The following is a 17,333-nucleotide window of genomic DNA, read 5'->3' as shown; positions in this document are numbered from 1 at the left end:
CTTTATGGCACAGTAGTACTCCATTGTGTAAATACCGAATTCTTTTTTTTTTTGGTACCGGGGATCGAACTCGGGTCCTTGTGCTTTCGAGGCAGGCAGCGGAACCACTGAGCTACATCCCCGGCCCAAAGAGTGAATTCTTTGTCCATCCATGTGTTGATTGGCACGTAGGCTGCCTCCAAGTTTTACCCATGACGAGTTGCGGTGCTGTGCGTGTGGGTGTGCATGGATGTCTGTGGTACGACAGCTTTCACGTTTTCCGGAAGATTCCCAGAAGAACAGCTGGATCCAATGGAATTTCTAGTTTTAGTTTTTCTAGGAATTTCCGTAGAAATGTGCAGTTTTTGTTGGGGATTTGAACACTGCACTCTGAGCAGCGGAAGAACACCTGGATGGAAACCAAGGGCGGAGTCTGAACCCTGTGCTGGCAGAACCCCGGCCCGGAGCAGCTCGGAGCACCCTTTCCTTGGTGCTCGAGCTCACCCAGGAGGCCACTTGCAGCTCCAGAGCTCCGAGCACTAGGCCGCGCTGTCCGGAAGGAATGGGGCCGAGCCCACAGCGGTGACCGGGAAACCAGCAGGCGTCTGGCACCCAGTCCAGCACCCAAACTCCCTCCCACAGATGAATGGCGCCCAAAAAACGAGCCGGAAGCTCCAGCCCCGGGACCATTTTAAATCATGAGACAAAGCTGGTGTGGCGGCACACACCTGTGGTAGCTCAGGCTACCCTGGAGGCTGAGGCAGGAGGACTGCCAAGTTGGAAGCCAGCCTAGGCAATTTAGTGAGACCCTGTCTCAAAACAAGACACAAAAAGGGCTGGGGACGTGGCTCAGTGGTAGAGGAGCACCCTGGGGTTCAGCACCAGTAGTAGGAGAAAAACTCATCTGGAAAAGGCCGGGTCTGTGGAGCGGGGCGCCAGGGCCCCTCCAAGCTCAGGCAGAGCGCCTGCTGTCTCCTGCACAGAGCCGGAGCGCAGCACGTCCCAAGGGGAGAAGCCACGTGGCCCCTCCCCAGCAGCTGAGGCTGGGCACCCGCAGACCCCTCACCGTCCTGGTGCCCGGGCTGGCAACCGGGGTGGCAGAATGTGGGTCCTCTGAAGGCCATCGTGGCCGTGCAGCCAGGTCTGTTCCAGGTGGCCATGGGCTGTGAGCCGTGCTGAGAAGCTGGTCCTCAGTTCCCTAGGAAAGACTGTTCACAAATGTATGTTCTTTCCATAAATGATCTCACTGCTCGAACCAGACAAAGCCGGTTTTGTTGCACACATAGCAGTGGGAATCCTATAGATAGCAGCTACTGTGATGGGGCTGCACTGAGCAGGGGGCAGTGAGGACCAGGCGACGAAGGACGACCCCAGCTGCCCACCTGGTGCCTGGAAGGACGGGCCCGCAGCCCAAGCAGGACTGGACCAGTTAGTAACGAATTTGCACTTGGGCATCTTGGTATTTTTCATGTCTTTATCATAACGAGTTTCATGTGCACATAATAGAGGGCCCTGGGACCCCTCACTCAGACCCCGAGGTGGCGCATGGTCAGACCGCAGTAGTGTCACACCCCAGATACTGGCATTGATCTCCCCAAGACCAGAACAGCTGCATCACTTGCTACTGGGCTTCTCCAGCGAATCCTATCCTGTCTCATGCAGAAACGTGTGCACAGGTCTCCCTGGCAGCTCTGTTCATGGTAGAACTGATCATGATCCATCCATAGCTTGGAACATGGAGTACTACGCAGCAACAAAAAGGGACAGGCTATGAACCTCAGGGAAATGATGTGGAGAGAACCAAACTAATGCCACAAGGAAGGGTCTCCTGCATGACCTGTTTATGTAAGACCTGTGAAAGCGGGAAAGCGGATTACGTGCCCGCCGTTGGGGCTGGGGAGGGTGGCACGAGAGCGTCTGCCGCTGATAGTGTGGGTGTCTTGGGCATCGGCTGTTTACCCTCAGAGCACTGCACGCACACGCACCAGTGCTGGAGCACGCTTGTCAGTGCAGCCCTGCCTGGCATCGCTTTCCTGGTCCTCGTGTCGTACCGGTTGCAGGGCCGAGCGAGGGCGCCAGGAGAACCAGGCACAGCCCTGCTGCCCTGTGAGTGCCGACATGTGCCCATCGGGGCCTGAAAGTGTGAAGGGCCAGGACCGAGGGGCCGTCCTGGAAACCAGAGATCTGAGGCAAGTGGGCATCTGAGGTGCTGGGCCGGGACTTAGCAGGAGCGGTGTGGGCCTGCTCCTTCTGCAGCCCCGCTGTTTGGGGACTTCGGGATCAGAGTTAGGAGAAGCCATCCCCAGGGCGGGGACTGACTGGAGGGCTGTAACAGGGTTGGAGCCCGCGGAGGGCTGGGCGGAGACCACGGTCCACTGTTTATTGCTGAGAGGATTTCCAACCCAACGCGGAGAGGCCGTGGCATTTGGCACCGATGCTGATGGCCTGCTGCCCACTGCCCGCTGGTCATGGGGCCAGAACCGCCACCCTGCCCGCCACAAGCAGGAGCGAGCGTGTTCTCTCAGCCACAATCAGGCTCCACAGCAGCCTGGCCACCGCAGGCCTGCGACAGGACCTCACCTCCCGCCTGGGATGTTCACGGAGCCGTGCCCACGAGGCGCTCCAGTCCTCCTGTCCCTGCGTCCCTTTCTCTCCCCATCACCCCGACACAAATGCGTGCAGCTCCACCATCTGACACCATTGTCCCGGGCTTTATTGTGGCATCCTGAGGGTCTCGAGACTCAGAGTGGCCCGGAAGCCTCGGCAGTGTCCTGTCCTCGGTGACTTCCCCTCCGACACCCGCAAAGCCTCACATGACAGGTGCGCGTCACTTCCTTCGTGTAGGGGAAGCAGGGGGAGGAGCTGAGGGCCCTGGGCAGGTGCCGGAGCCCTAGGGCAGGGGCAGCCTCTCCCCGAGCAGGGCTCACGGGGGGCCAGGGTGGTGCTCTTACCTACTCATCTTGGGAGAGAAGGTACCTGGTTGTGTTCCGGATGTAGCGCCTGGAGTTCTGGAAGGAAGAAAATCAAACAGGTTTAGCTCACTGGGGCTGCAGCTGAAGTTCTAAGTCCTAAGAAAGCTTAGCAAAGCCGGGAAGGGCAGGGCTTTCAAAACACTGCGGAGATGCCGGTGGTGCACACCTGTAACCTTAGCACTTGGGAGGCTGAGGCAGGAGAATCACAAGTTTGAAGCCTTCCTGGGCTGCTTAGTGCCCAGGCTAAGCAAAATGTAAAGGGGGCCTGGGATGTAGCTCAAAGGTCAGAGCACTTGCCCAGCCTGCAGGAGGCCTTGGGTTCAAGGTCCGGCACCACACAAACCACACAGCCCTACTGTCACCCGCCCCCGAACAGCCTCTTGGGGGAGCTGCGTAAGGGGCCGGTCAGCAAGCTGGGGAACACCTTGGGCCTCCCCTACTCTGCCTGTGGAGGTGAAGTGAGGACGCAGGAAGATGCTACCAAGTGTGCCCAGCACCGGCGCAGCGGTGCCCACGAGACGCCGGCACTCTGGCCCTCACGCCCCAGCTCTGCCTGCACCCGGTGGTTTCCCGAGAGCCTGGGATTCACAGCTCCTTGCTGCCAGGTGCCCTGAGGCTTCTGGGCGGAGTGACCCGCTGTGCCCTGGGGCCCCCGGTGCCTCACACGTGCCTGCCAGTCCATCTCGGACACCCTGCGGTCGTAGTGGGACTTGCAGTTGCCCAGCCGCCTCAGGATGGCCTGGTTCTCCGCTGTGATGCGCATGAGCTCGCGGTTCCGCATTTCTCGGTTCAAGCTGAAGAGGACCACACAGGTGGGCGGGGCGGTGCTCACCACCAGGCGGCGCCCGCGTGCAGCGCGACCTGTGCCCACCCAGGCAGCAAGGCAGCCCGGTGACCCCGCCGCGCAGGCGCCGGGTGCCAGCCCCACTGCCTGCCGGGAGATGCGGCTCTGCGGGTCTGGGACGGGTGTTGGGCCCGGGCCTTCTGTCCAGGCTCCCAGAGACCGCGACTGGCAGGGCCGACGCCTGATAAATGAGTCACAAGGGCAGGTGGCAAGTTGGGGTTCATCTCAACGCTGGCCTCAAACTGGAGGTGATCCTCCTGCCTCAGCCTCCAGAGTACTGGGATGATGGCTCTGTGCCACCATGCCAGCAATATGAATCTCATTTCACATTCCTGGTGCGTGGCACATAGCGGTACCCAGGAAGCGGGTGTGGGTCCGGTCTAAAGAACGCCATGTCCCAGCCTTAGCTGGGGCGCTGTGGTCTGACGCCTGTGTCCCCCACAATTCCTAGGCTGAAACCCTCACCCAGGGCGGTGGTGGTAATAGGAGGGGCTTGGGGGTGACCAGGTGCCCCAGTGGGACCCATGCTCCTATCCGAGAGCAACCCCTCCCCACACTGCCAAGCTTAGCCAGCAGCCAGGAGTGCACACAGCAGCGAGCAGCCCTGACCCAACACTGCGTTTGCCCTGCCCTGGCCTCCGACTTCCGGCCCCGGAGCCCCGAGGCACAGCCACCTGGATTCTGGCATGGAGGCCGGACTGCCTGCCCCACACACCGCGATGCTCAGCAAGTGTCCTCGGTGAAGTCTGGGCACGCCGGCGTGAGGCCCTTCTGAGCCTTGCTCCTTCCTGAGTGGTCTCCGGTCCCTGGGGACCCTCCCCCGGGGAGCCTCGCACTGGGCCCCGCGGGCCCCTCCACGGCACGGCCCTACCTCCTGGAGAAGTATGAGTTCCAGCAGTCCACCTTCGCGGGGCCACAGTACATGCTGGCAATCTTCTCGCACAGCTGCCTGTTCTCGTACTCGATTTTGTCGATTCTCTCTTGCTCGCACTGTAAGAGCCCCAGCCCATCATGGGGCCGCGCACGGCTCAGTGCGGGCCGCTGCCCCTCGGGATTGTGGGAAAGCACACCTGAGGACCCCAGGGAGACCAGGGCAGCGCTTGGGCACCAAGGGGCAGGGGCGGCCGGGCAGGAGCAGTGGATCCCTTGGAGGCTTGGGGCTGGATCTCTTTAGGATGAAAAAGATACCTGCAGTTTGCGCAGCTTTAAAATGAGATGTGTGTGTGCCGCAGGGGGCTTGGTGTCTACAGTGGGCTTCACTAGACAGGGGACGGCAAGAAGAACAGTGTCACAGCCCAGGGACCGGACAGCAGCCTCAGAAACCCTGGGCCCAGCTCTGGGTCACAGCCATAGCGTTTTGACTTCCGGCCACGCCCCTCATTCTGGTTTAATCTCCCAAAGTGACACCTCTGGAGTCCACTCAGAGATGAGAGGATGAGAGGATGTGGATGGAGTCCAATCTAGGGACAGTGGTGTCCTTCAGCCCCGAGACAGCTTCCGAGCCACCCTCCCGCGTCACCGGCCCACACTGGGCACCATGCTCCAGAGCAGCCTCTGACGCCAGCCACAGAGTTCGGGCTGAGGCTGCGGTCCCAAGACAAACTCCTGAGCCACGCAGCGTGGGCAAGGCTGGGTCGCCGGGCCAGCCGGCTGGCTCTGGGTGGCCCTGAGTGTCCCTGAGGTTCCCCCACCCCTGGCTGGGCCGCAGGTCCCCACCGCCCGACCTATCTGGAGCCGCTTCTGGTGAGAGAGGTAGTGGTCCAGGTCCAGTTTTCTCCTGAAGCCGGTGGTCTGCCTGTGATTGGAGACAACCGCAGGGTAGGCCAGGTAGTGCAGGGAACTGTTCATCTCCTCCTCCTCCTAGGGTCCCAGCAGGAGGGAGGCGCCCGTGGCTCTGGGAGGGGCTCAGCTGTGCCCACAGCAGGCTGTCACAGTCCCCCAGTGTGACATCAGGGGCCTCTGCGGAGGGAGGAGAAGCTGTGCCTGGCTGTCTCCCGGGGACCTGCTGTATTTATTTACTTTCTACTTAGAAGAATTTTTGTTATTATTGTTATTACTTGTTTTGGAGACAAGTTCTCGCTACGTAGTCCAGGCTGGCCTCCAACTCACAGCGATCCTCCTGCCTCAGCCTCCCACTGCTGGAATGACAGGGATGCACCCCCTCGCCCAGATGTTTTTTAAACTGACATAAAATCTATGTATTTTGGAATGCAGAGCGCTAAGCTGACACAGGTACACACTGTGCTGTGATCAGGGGAGAGTAGTCAGCATTCCTGTCCCCTCCAACTGGGGCGGGGGCGGGGCCAGCGGGCGGGGCGGGGCCAGGCAAGGTGGGGGAGGGGCGGCGGGGCGGGGGGGGGGAGCTGGGCGGGGCACCCCGGCTGCCGGCCCCGCCCTCAGTCCTCCGCCCTCCGCCCTCCGCCCTCCGGCTCTGCCGGCGCAGGCCCCACCGCCATGTCGGGCCCGTTCGAGCTCTCGGTGCAGGACCTCAATGACCTGCTGTCGGACGGCAGCGGCTGCTACAGCCTCCCCAGCCAGCCGTGCAACGAGGTCGCGCCGCGCATCTACGTGGGCAACGCGTGAGTCGTGGGCGGGCGGGCGGGCGTGCGGGCGCAGGGTCCCCCTGGTCGCGGGGTGCGCAGAGGACTGGGGAGCCTGGAGCTCATTCTGAGCTGGGGTCGGGGTCCCGGGGCCCCCACGGCCATGTAACAGGTGGCCCGGTGTCGCGGGCCAGTGTCCGGCCCGCGCGTCATGTGACAGCTGCCTGGCTGGGCTCCGCAGTGAGCTCACCCCAAGGTCTGCCCTCGTTGCCATGGCAACACGCAGATGTCCCGGGTCGGGCGTGGTCCCTTCCGGCCGGACTGAGAATCCAGAGACCCGGAAGTGGGATGGAGAGTCGGGCCCCCTCTAGATCGGTTGGCTGGGTGGGATAAATCAGTGAGGACTCCCATAAAGGACCCCGCTGTCACCTGGAAAATGCTGCACCCGTCCCACAGCAGGAAGTGCCTTTATTATCACTCAGGAGCTCTTTTCGAGTTGAGTTCCCTACTTTTCTGTGATTCAAACTATTAGTAAGAATTTCCCAGCGGCAGGCGAGGCCCAGGCCTGCCCTTCCCGAGGCGCCCAGCTGCTGGCGGAGAGAGCCCGGGTTAGGGCGCCCAGCACCAAGCTCAGGCTGGCTTGGCCTGGGGGCCAGCGTCAGAGTCCAGCACCAGAGCCACAGGCGCCCTCCTGGGCTGACTCAAGAGTGGGTGGGTGGGCCGTGAGGCGGGGCTGGGGTCCCTGCAGCGAGGGGATGGGCCTCATCCAGCCACCGCGCTGCGCAGCACGTCAGCTCCCAGCCACGCTGGAGAGAGTCGTGCGGAGTGTGGGCGGGTGAGCTGGCGCCCGGGAAGGCACAGCGGGGCGGCCCGTCTGCGTTCTCTCCGCTGTGTCCTCGTGGGGAGAGCAGCAGCCGAAGGGCAACCTCGCCTCCCATCAGCGCCCTGCGCAGCGGCGCTGGGCCTGTCCAGTGCACTGACCCGTAGTGCCTCCAAAGTGGGAGCCGAAGTTGGGAACCGCCAGTGGCAGCCGAGTGGCCGGTGTGGTGGAGCATGCCTGCTTCCCAGCTGCTTGGAAGGCTGAGGCAGGAGGATCCGAGTTCAGGCAGCTGAGACCGTGTCTCAAAATTAAATAGAAAGGATTGTGGATGCAGCTCAGGAGTGAGGCACATGCGAGGGCCTGGGTTCACTCCCAGGGCTGAAAATAGAAAGAAAGAAAAAAAGAGGGAAAGAAGGAAAGAAAAAAGTTCCTTGTCCTCTGAGTGGATCTGAGCGTGACTTGCCGCAGCTTGTCACCTGGGGATGTTGCCGTCTGTCCCTTCCTCCCCAGGCCACTGAGGTGACAGGCAGATGCAGCAGGAGGTGCTGTTGCAGAAAGGACAAACCACTCTGGGGTTCTTTATTGCTGGAAAGGAAATAAAGGGGCACTGTAGCCATTCAGATGAGGTATTTGGGGGCTGCCTGCTCCCCAAGTGCTAGCTCCCCGGGAAGGGCTTCAGCGGCCTGGCTAGTGGGTCCCTCGAGGGGACAGGGAGGGGCTGCCTGGCTCGTGACAACTTCGTTCACCCCTGTGAGCGCGGCACCATGCAGATGAGGGGGACAGGCCTGGAGCACACGCGGTTCCTCGGGCTGGCAGCACCCGGCCGTGCACGTTGCTGCAGGGCAGTCGGGCTTTGCCAGTGGGGGCTCACTGAGCAATGGCCTCTGCTGCCCTCCCTCCGTCCTGACAGAGAGGGAAAGCAAGGCACAGGCAGCTTAGGGCAACCATGAGGAGATGAATGCCTCTGAGGGTGGAAGGAGAGAGGGGACCGCGAGGTGCGAAGCTGCCGGCCTATTTAGGGACTGGACGCTGCCGGTACCTGGATATGGCCGGAGGGAGGGAGGCGGGGAGGGAGGTCACAGGACGCCAAGCCCGGGATGCGGGGCTACCTGGCTGTGCCGTGCCGTGCCGAGCACCGTTCCCCGTCTCAGTCAGACCCGCCGTGCCTCCCGCCAGGTCTGTGGCTCAGGACATCACCAAGCTGAAGAAGCTGGGCATCACCCACGTCCTGAACGCCGCCGAGGGCCGGTCCTTCATGCACGTCAACACCAATGCCAGCTTCTACCAGGGCTCGGGCATCACCTACCTGGGCATCAAGGCCAACGACACGCAGGAGTTCAATCTCAGCGCCTACTTCGAGAGGGCCTCGGACTTCATCGAGCAGGCCTTGGTGCAGAAGAACGGTGAGGGCCCTGCCTGGCCAGGACCCCGGGAACCCCGGGGACCAGTGGGAGGTGGGTGGTTTCAGCGGGTGCCCAGGAGACCAGGTCACGGCGGGACCCACGGGGAGTTCTTCCAAGGCAGTTATACCTATGACTCGGCCCTGAGGTGATGGAGCCAGGGGGCTCGGCAGTGGCCCCTGCCAGATTCTCCCAACCGGGGGACATGGGACACAGTGAGGCCGTGGTCCGGAGACTGCGTGCAGCTGGCGACAGGCTGGGGACCCAGGAGCTGCAGGCACCAGGAGAGCAGGCCAGGTCCTCGTCCGTGCCCCCTGGTCTCTCCACTATGCTGTCACCCTGTCCTCCTCTGAGGACAAGGTGACCCGGAGGCAGGAGTGTCTGTCTGCTATGGCTGCCCCCGGGGTCCGGGTGCCCTGTCCAGCTGAGTCAGTGTGTGGTCCTGACCTGAGTGTGTGCTGTCGGGCCGTGGGGACCCTGGCGTCACTTCCTGTTTCAGGGCCACCCGGAAGGGACCCCTCCTGCCCTCCGCCTGGTCTCCTGCCGTCCTCGGCAGATGCCCCCCGTGCTCTGGCTGGTGCTGGGTCCGGTGTCCCTTGCTCCATGCTGCCTGCCTGGGCCCGGGTCCCCGTCTATAACCCTGGATACACTGTGCCCTGTCCTTGGCACACTGCTGGGGGCCACTGGACGGGGACACCGAGTCCCATGGGTCCACCATGGGCAGGAGATGGAGTGGCAGTACTCAGCAGAAAGGCACGGGACCAAGGCTGTCACTGTCCGAGAGCTGGCAGGGATGGCAGAGGTGCCGAGGCAGTGGGCACAGCAGGCTCTGGGTCCGCTTTGAGCTGGGGCCAGCAGCGTCCGCTCCACATCCCGCCTGGGTGGAGGCACCAGGAGCCATGTGCCCGCAGCCAGCCCTGAGCCCAGCGCAGCTGAGGCCCCAGCTTCTCTGAATGCCAGGTCTGCAGGTGCCTGTTGGTTATCGGTCAGTAGCCCCGTGTGGGCACCCGAATCCTCGCAGGACGCCCAGTGCCTCCTGGACAGCCAGTGAGCAGCCCCCTGGGCAGAGGGCCGGTTGTGTCCCACGGCTAGAGCAGGGTGGCACGGGTGGCACCGTGGTGCCCAAAACGGCACAAGAATGAAGACTTGGGCGTCTTCCACTTAATTTCTGACTGCTGTTGACCTCGAGTGACGGCGGGAGGGGTGCTGCAGGGCGGGGGGCTGCTGCCTGACCCATCTTACACCACACGTGACTGTGGTCTTGGGCTGGCTGGTGAGGCCGGCAGCGTGGTTCCAGGAAACTTGTTCCTGGGGTCCCCAGGTCGGGCCAGGCCCTGGAGGTCCACGTTGGTGCAGCAGCAGGGTGCCCACAGCCCACAGCCCACCGGACGGTGTGGACAGCGCTGGGCACTGCAGGCGGCCACGTTGCCCGTCTCAGCCCCAAGCCAGCTTAGACCCAGGTCACATGGCTCAGAGAGCCGCAGCAACCTGACGCTGACCAAGGAAATAGCTGAAAAGGACCCCGGGCTGGGTAGGAGTGTCCTGGGGAGCCAGGAGAGGGAACAAGACCCGCAGAGGTGCAGCAGGGGAGGGCGCAGAGCTGTGGGCGCCCTGGGGAGCAGACTGCAGGGCGGGGTGACGGGCATGTCATTCTCCAGAGAGTCTCAGCGTCAAGGCGGAGGGCAGCTCCCCTTGTGGAGAGGTCGTTAAGGCCAAGAGGGTGGACACGCTGCCCCCCGCTGCCCCCCGCGGTCCTCCTGTCCTCTGCACCTCTCCTGCCGCCCCTCCCGAGCGCCCACGGAGCCGCCGTGGTCATGGACCCGCGTGTGTGCCCAGCTCCGTCTCCCAGTGCGCCGGCCGCGGCGCTTCCTCCCTCGCGACGAGGACTGGGGTTCATCCGCATGGGCCGTGGCACTCTGCCCGGGCCGTTCCCTCTTCCCACAATAATGTGCCCGGTGCAGCTGGGCCTGCGCTTCCTCTGGCTCCTGGGGGCGGTGCGTGATGGGTCATAGCCTGCACTCGGGAGCGGCCCGGTCACCAGCAGACACAGGCAGTGCCTGGACGCCACCCGGGCCCCTCCACAGCTGCGCCCGCACCGGGTGCACAGTCCCCAGGGCCACCGCCCCACCCCAGAGCCAGGGGGTGTTGCGTGGTGTCGCGCTCTGTGTCCGGCCAGATGGCATCGTTGTCACCTGATTGCACTGTGGCCCAGCCCTCGGGTCCCCGTCACGGCCGCTTCCTTAATGGCCGTGAGCTGCGACCCCAGACCCCAGTGGTGCGGCGTCAGCTCCGTCCTTCAGCCGCCGGGCACTGCTGTCAGCCTCCGCCTCCTGGGACTGTTGGACAGCGGCTGTGGGGCCCCTCACGTCTCCCGTCTGTCCCACAGGCCGGGTGCTGGTGCACTGCCGCGAGGGGTACAGCCGCTCCCCGACCCTGGTCATCGCCTACCTCATGCTGCGGCAGAACCTGGACGTGAAGTCGGCGCTGAGCACCGTGCGGCAGCACCGTGAGATTGGCCCCAACGACGGCTTCCTGGCCCAGCTGTGCCAGCTCAACGACAGGCTCCGCCGGGAGGGGAGGTGGAAGCTGTAGGGCCCCACCGCCCCACGCCCGTTAGGAAACGCAGTGCCCCTGCCCCGCGTCACCAGGCACCTGCCCATGTGTCCCAACAGCCCCGGGCCGCACCCCCGGGGACACAGAAGCTTTGCCCGGTGTCCTGCTCCCAGCTGTCCCATCTGGTCGCTTCTGTCCCCTGAGGTGGGGCCCCCAGCTCCGAACCCAGTAAGGACAATGGCTGCACACGGCCCAGCTGTCCTCCCCGGGCCGCCACGGCCATCCACACCCTGCCTCCATGCCGGGGGTCGTCCTGGTGGGAGCCCCCACCTCCTGATGAAGGCCCTGGGGCTCTGCCGCACCTCAGGTGTCAGTGCCAGGCGCTGTCCTGTCCTCCTTGTCCTGCGGCCGAGCACTTGCCAGGTGCTGCTGTGGGTGTGAGCTTCGTTTCTAGCAAGCAGGGGTAGAGGTCCAGCCGGTTTGCAGCCCCAGCACTGGGAGCCTCAAGGGCTTTGTCTGGATCAGCGTGGGCCACAAGCCCATGTGTGCTGCGCTGGTCCCTGCTGCTATTCCTGGAGCCGGCGGAGGAGCCGGCCAAGCTCAGCGCGTGTGGGTGTGGGGCTCCTGTTCTGGGTGTCGTGACTCTGTGTCAGCGTCCTCACTGTCCGGGCCCGGCACAAGGTGTTTCCCCTGAGTGCCAGAGCTGCCCCGCTGTGCCCTGTGCCCGGGGCCTCCTCTCTGTGGAGGGGCATCAGGACTTGTGTGGCATCGTCAGAATTCAGCTTTGCACCTGGGCTCCAGCCAAGGCTGGAAGGTGCTGTGGGCGCGCGGGAGTGCGGGGCACCTCCACAGCAGCTACTGTCTTCCCAGGTCACCCACTGAGGGCAGCGGCCGTCCGCGTGGCTGTGCTCCCTGCTCCACGGTTTGCAGCCCCCCCCCGCACGCATCATGGGGTCCACATCATGGGGTCCGGGTGATGAGAGCTGTGACTCCAGGCTGCTGGCTCGCAGCTCTCCGGCGCGGGCTCCCTTCTTTCTAGGCTGCTCCTCCCCGGGGGGGGGGGTCAGGTCCACCTCCCAAGCCCTCGGCCCAGCACAAGAAGGAGGTGCAAGGTGGGGTCCCCATGGAGCACCCCAAGTCTGTGCTTCCTGCCATGCTCCTGGAAGTGGCTCAGGCAGGGTCACCTCGCAGGGCAGCCAGCTGCTGGGGGCCACAGCTCGGCCTGGCTCTTTGGCACCTTGCAAGGCCTCTCTCGGGGACACGCGGAAGGCCACAGGGAGAATTCCTGCCTTCCTCTGGGGCTCCGTCACCCCAGGAGCCCCACACTTGGTCCTGAGGTTTAGCTCACGGCTCTCCGAGGGAGGCGCAGTGTGTGTTGAGAGCCAGCGCCCAGCGTCGCCGGAGCTGTGGCCGAAGGAGAGCCAGGCTGGGTTTTGTCGGGACCGTGAAGCAGGGGCACTTTCCGGGGCTCTTTCCCTGCCACCACTGTAAACATGGGGACCCCTCAAGTCCCTCCGTTGACTTGGAGCTCCGAGGTTGGAGAGGGCGCGCACAGCGAAGTGGCCAGCAGGGGGCGCTGCGTCCTCGTGGTGGCCGAGGTCCGGACCCTCTGGGGCAGGCCGGGGCTGCTGGCTTCGCTGCGCCCCGCGAGCCTCCTGCCCGCAGGTGGGGGGCTTTGCCGGTGAGAGTGACTTTCCGGACAGAGGATGAGGTGGGCTGGGAGCTGGGGGCGGCTCCGTGGAGAGCGCTTGCCTGACACCCTCGAGGCCCCGGGCTTCGTCCCCACTGCCGCCAACAAGGAAAAAGAAGGGCAAGTCTGCCGTCTGCCGTCTGCCGTCTGCCGAGTCCCCAGTGTAAAAGCACTAAAACCGCAGCCTAAATAAACGTCTCGCCTGACGAAGGCGCAGGCCTGCCCTCCTGACCGCCCGTCCCTTCGCGCTTTAACGCTTGGCCTCTGTTTGCCTTTGCAGCTTTCAAAGGGAATCATCGCCCGGAGGTGAGCAGAGGACAGTTCCGCTTCGGCGGTGTCCGGCCGGCCGGCCGGCCAGGGCGTCCTCACGTCCCCAGCGCGCCCGAGACGGGGCCAGGCCCCTGCTCCTGAGGAAGGGGCTGGGCTGGACGCGGCTGGGCGCCGGGGTCCGGGCGACTTCGTCCCTGGCAGCCCCCGCAGCACAGGGTTCACTTCCACACGAAACCTTTCTTGAATTTTTCCAGTTTTTCTTTGTGGCTCCACGTTTACGCTCTGCAGTGCGCACGCTCCTCGTCGGGAACCGGTGCAGTTGTGCAGTGCATTTTAGCTCTTCCCCTTCCTCCATCTCTTGGCACGTTTCCCTCTTGCAAAAAAATCTATCTTCCTGTTTTCTATTGCCTCTCTTATTTTGCTTCTTATTCATACTTTGGGTTTCTCATATAAGGGAGACCACGGAATGTCCACGCTTGCGTGTCTGATGTATCTCACTTAACAGTATGGTCGCAAGGTGCATCTGTTTTCCTGCAAAGGACTCAAGTTTATCCTTCTTCATGGCAGCATAGTTCTCCATTGCTCTACACAAAATCTTAAAGCAGAAAACTAATATATAAACTGATGCTTAACTATAATTTTAAAAGCATTTTAATTTAAAAAGTAAAGCTATATACAGTAGAGTAATAAATTCAAGCAGCACAGAAAGCTGTAGTGATATGTGAGGTCTTGTTACTCTAGCCTTTTGTTCCTCTCCCCACGGGAAGCCATACTGAGCGTCACATCCTCCTGGGAGAGCCACACACATGTGTGCGTATGTGTGTGTGCATGTGTATATGGACCTATCTGTCTCCCTGTAAAGAGCAGACGTCCTGTGCTTTGCCTAACAGCACACTTTAGTTTGCGTTGCTTGTAGTTCTTGGGTCCTCCTGGCATCCATCGGATGGATGGCTGCGGGTTTCTGTACACTCATTTGAGAGGTCCTGGCTGCGTGGATGTTTCAGATGAGATTTCGGGGCGGTGCTGCAGGCCTCTCGGCCCGATGAAGGGCCCAGGACGAAGCACTTGGTCACACTCACAGCCGCAGGAGGAGCGGCCCTGCCTGCCGTGTCGCTGAATGGGTGTGGATGTGTCCCAGCCTAATTTTCAAAAGCCAGGCTCTGGGCCGGGGATTTAGCTCAGTGGTTTCACCGCCTGCTGCGCAAGTGCAAGGACCCGAGTTCGATCCCTGGTACCAAAAAAAAAAAAGCCAGGCTCTGAGGTGTGGCCTGCTGGACAAGTGGCTGTTTGTAAGAAATTTGTCTTAGTCACTTTTCTCATTGCTGGGACAAAATACCTGACAGCCAAAGTTAAAGGGGAAAAGGATTATTTAGCTCACAGTGTGTAGAGGTTTCAGTCCAGTCAGCGGCTCCAGGGTAGGGTGGGTGGCAGGGGGCATCAAAGAGGAGCAACAGTGCATGGTGGGCAGAAGGCAGCGGGCAGTGAAGAGGCGAAGCAGCTACAGCAGCAGATGCGCCGTTGTCTCCATCCAGGCTCCCGCCCTTTGGGTGGTGCCACCCACACCCAGGTGCCCTTCCCACTGTCACACCCAGAACTGTGCCAGCCAACCTGTGGACTAATTTAGTTCCACGCACCCTTAGTCCCAGCATCACACACTCTAGCTCCAGCCAGCTCTGAAAAGCGCCCCGTGACCACATGAGGCTTTGGGGGACTCTCAACACAGCCGTAACAAGGTTCAGATATACAGAGGGCCCATTGCAAAGTCTGCCCTGAAGCAAGTGAGCCTGGAGGGGACGCTACATATGTGCAACTTCTTAATTTAATTAAAGTTATTTGTTTTGCAGGGCTAGGCAAGTGCTGTACCACTGAGCTATACCCCTGGCCCAGGCAACACTGAAAGGATAAGTGGTGTCCAGCCCACTAACAGTAGATGTATAGCATTCTGGAAGGCTGAGGCAGGAGGGTTGCATGTTCAAGTCCAGTCCAGACAACTTAGTGAGAAGTTGTCTCAAAACTTAGAAAGGGCTGGGGATGTAGCTCAGTATGAAGGCCCTGGTTCAATCCCCAGTAACATGAAAAAAAATTCCATAACATTTGATTAATGCATATTTTATTATATATACATATATATATATATATATTTTTTTTTTTTTTTTTTTTTTTTTTGTACCGGGGATCAAACTCGGGTCCTTGCACTTTCAAAACAGTGGTGAAACCACTGAGCTACAGCCCCAGCCCTGTATTTCTAAATAATTAAAATATATACACTTCAACTATGAGACATCCCCACGGGAACCTGGGGGTCAGAAAAACCTGGTTGGAGAGCCTTAGATCCGGACTGCAGCCCAGGCCAGCTCCTGGAGCCCACACCAGGTGGCCCCGCCCGAGAAGAGGGGAAGGAGGCAGGCGGGGGGCAGCAAGAAAGGAGTGCGGGCTGGCTCGGGCTCCGAAGGGAGGGCAGCCCACAAGCTCAGGTCTGCCCCGGCCCTTCCGGCCAGGGCGAGGGTGGAACCAGGCAGCTGAGGAGAGGCTGGGCTCAGGCAACCTCGGTCTTTCCCGGGCAGGAGGCCGGGCAGCCGTGCCCAGAAGCTGCTGAGGCCTAGATGGGGAGTTTCCACCGGGGTGGAGAGCTGGGGTTGGACGAGAACAAGCCCCAAACTGTAGGGGACCAGGTGGCCCTGCCGCCCCTCCGCACCGGAGGCTGCCTGGCACCTATGACCGCGCGCAAGTCCAGGCAGTCCTGGGGTCACCGACCGATGGGCAAGTTGGACATCAGCCAGGGACGTAGCCTCACGGCGAGGGAGGGGACCCAGGTCGCAGGACCTTCGAGGTTCCGGTCAGGCCCAGGACTCTGATTCCAAGGGGTCGAAGGAGCACGGTTTACTCTGTCTTGAGGTCAGGTCCAGCCATGGCGGCTTCCCACCAGGATCCCAGGGCCGCCCCTCGCGGACATGCGAGTGAGGCCCCCTTGAGACATTGGGGTGGACTCTCTCAGAACTAGGCTCGCGCTCCAGCCTCGGTCGACCGTGCTCCACGGTATTTACCCAGAGGACAGAAACACGGCCACCTACAAACCTGCACACGAGTGCTCGCAGCAGCCTTGCTCACGGGCTGAGACGTGGAGTGGCCGAGGCGTCCCCCGCCCCGCAGGCGGCTGGAGAAGGCTTGGACACGGTTCCCAGCGGCCAGATGCCCTTTGGGAAGGGCCCCAGTGGTGGGCCGGCCTCGTGACCTGGGCCGAGAGAACAGGCAGAACTGGGGGGCAGCGAGCAGCAGAGGCTGAGCCCCGGGAGGGGAGGGACGGTCATGGTCGGTAGAAGGGAGGCTTCCAAGGCACCTTCCACCCCGCCTTGCTTTTCTTATTCATTCATCTCCTGGTGCTGGGGAGGAAGCCAGGGCCTCGAGCCTGCTGGGTAAAGCCCTCTCCCACCCAGCTGCACCTGCCTGGGCTTTTTTGGAAAAAGCATTTGGAGCTTTCTTGGTGGTGCTAAGCGTGGGTTCCCTGGCGCTAGGTTACCTGGATGAAGAGCCTCCCTCTGCCTCGGACAGGAGTGTCCTCCTGTTCTCAGTACGTGTGCATAGGGACAGGCAGGGAAATCCCCTTTGCAGAAAGCAAGGTCCAACTGTGAAATTTAATTTTAAAATGACCAGCACCCAACCCAGCTCCTAGGTGCGGCCTCATTGGAGCCAGGCCTGAGACCATTAATGGGCTGTCCATGGCCCTGGGGAAAGGGGGACAACTGGACAGGCAGAAGCCAGAGGCCTGGGGCGGCTTCTCCAAGCCCAGGGACATGGGTCAACAAGAGTCGGGGTCAGGAGACGCCTGGGCCAGCCCCGTAGGCCCCGCCAACCTCTCCATCCTGGACTCTGGCTCCGGGACCCGCTGAGCTGCCCACCACGGTGACCATGGTACCCACTGCCAGAAAGGACCTGAAGTTAAAACATGTCACTGTGGTCCAAACCCTCAGTGAGGGGAGCCCGTCAGCAGTGTGTGCAGCGTGGGTGACTCTGGGATGGACAGCGTCCCGAACTCCACTCACCTGGTGTTTCTCAGTGCCAAGCCGAGGGCCGGCCGGGCTGGGGTGGGAGGAGACAGGAGGACCCCATGGCCACCCAGCATACCTCCTCCTGACCGGGGAGTGGGACCCTACACAGTGGTGAGATCACGTGGAATGAAGCACACGGTGTGCACGGCAGGGGAATGGGCACAGGAGATGGAGGACCGCAACAGTGTCAGCACCCGGTGGTGTCGCCATGCTGCGGGA

At 61.9% G+C, this 17,333-nt stretch overlaps 2 protein-coding genes and 1 long non-coding RNA gene across 9 annotated transcripts in view; 2 read left to right on the top strand and 1 right to left on the bottom strand.

The window, feature by feature from the left end:
* Window positions 1–17,333, top strand: part of LOC147821074 (uncharacterized) — a 113,610-nt gene that overhangs the window by 29,012 nt on the left and 67,265 nt on the right. The gene's annotated exons all lie outside the window — the stretch shown is intronic.
* Window positions 1,436–6,086, bottom strand: Cfap97d1 (CFAP97 domain containing 1). Of its 5 annotated transcripts, none has more exons than XM_021240269.2 (7): window positions 5,853–6,086; window positions 5,520–5,754; window positions 4,866–4,963; window positions 4,667–4,785; window positions 3,622–3,745; window positions 2,956–2,987; window positions 1,436–2,813 (listed from the first exon to the last, which is right to left on the bottom strand). In XM_021240269.2, the coding sequence occupies exons 2-7, from the start codon at window positions 5,641–5,643 to the stop codon at window positions 2,807–2,809; spliced, it is 504 nt and encodes a 167-aa protein (XP_021095928.1). In that variant the 5' UTR covers window positions 5,644–5,754; window positions 5,853–6,086; the 3' UTR covers window positions 1,436–2,806. The 5 variants fall into 5 exon arrangements, with proteins under 5 accessions (XP_021095928.1, XP_021095927.1, XP_004859329.1 ...); XM_021240268.2 differs by having other exon boundaries at window positions 2,931–2,987; window positions 5,853–6,085; XM_004859272.4 differs by lacking the exon at window positions 4,866–4,963 and adding an exon at window positions 4,984–5,054 and having other exon boundaries at window positions 2,931–2,987; window positions 5,853–6,076.
* Dusp3 (dual specificity phosphatase 3) lies at window positions 6,193–13,793 on the top strand. Of its 3 annotated transcripts, XR_015447762.1 has the most exons (4): window positions 6,193–6,374; window positions 8,332–8,558; window positions 10,942–13,104; window positions 13,323–13,793. XR_015447762.1 is itself a non-coding variant. In XM_004859275.4 (3 exons), the coding sequence occupies exons 1-3, from the start codon at window positions 6,250–6,252 to the stop codon at window positions 11,145–11,147; spliced, it is 558 nt and encodes a 185-aa protein (XP_004859332.1). In that variant the 5' UTR covers window positions 6,193–6,249; the 3' UTR covers window positions 11,148–13,793. The 3 variants fall into 3 exon arrangements, 2 of the variants coding, with proteins under 2 accessions (XP_004859332.1, XP_021095926.1); XM_004859275.4 differs by having other exon boundaries at window positions 10,942–13,793; XM_021240267.2 differs by lacking the exon at window positions 6,193–6,374 and adding an exon at window positions 6,610–6,830 and having other exon boundaries at window positions 10,942–13,793.

Source organism: Heterocephalus glaber, unplaced genomic scaffold (genome assembly GCF_053883595.1).
Source record: "Heterocephalus glaber isolate CG9 unplaced genomic scaffold, H.glaber_assembly_v1.0 deba00001773, whole genome shotgun sequence".
Taxonomy (NCBI): Eukaryota; Metazoa; Chordata; class Mammalia; order Rodentia; family Bathyergidae; genus Heterocephalus; species Heterocephalus glaber.
The sequence above is the reverse complement of the archived record's forward strand: the minus strand, read 5'-3'. Positions and strand labels throughout refer to the sequence as shown.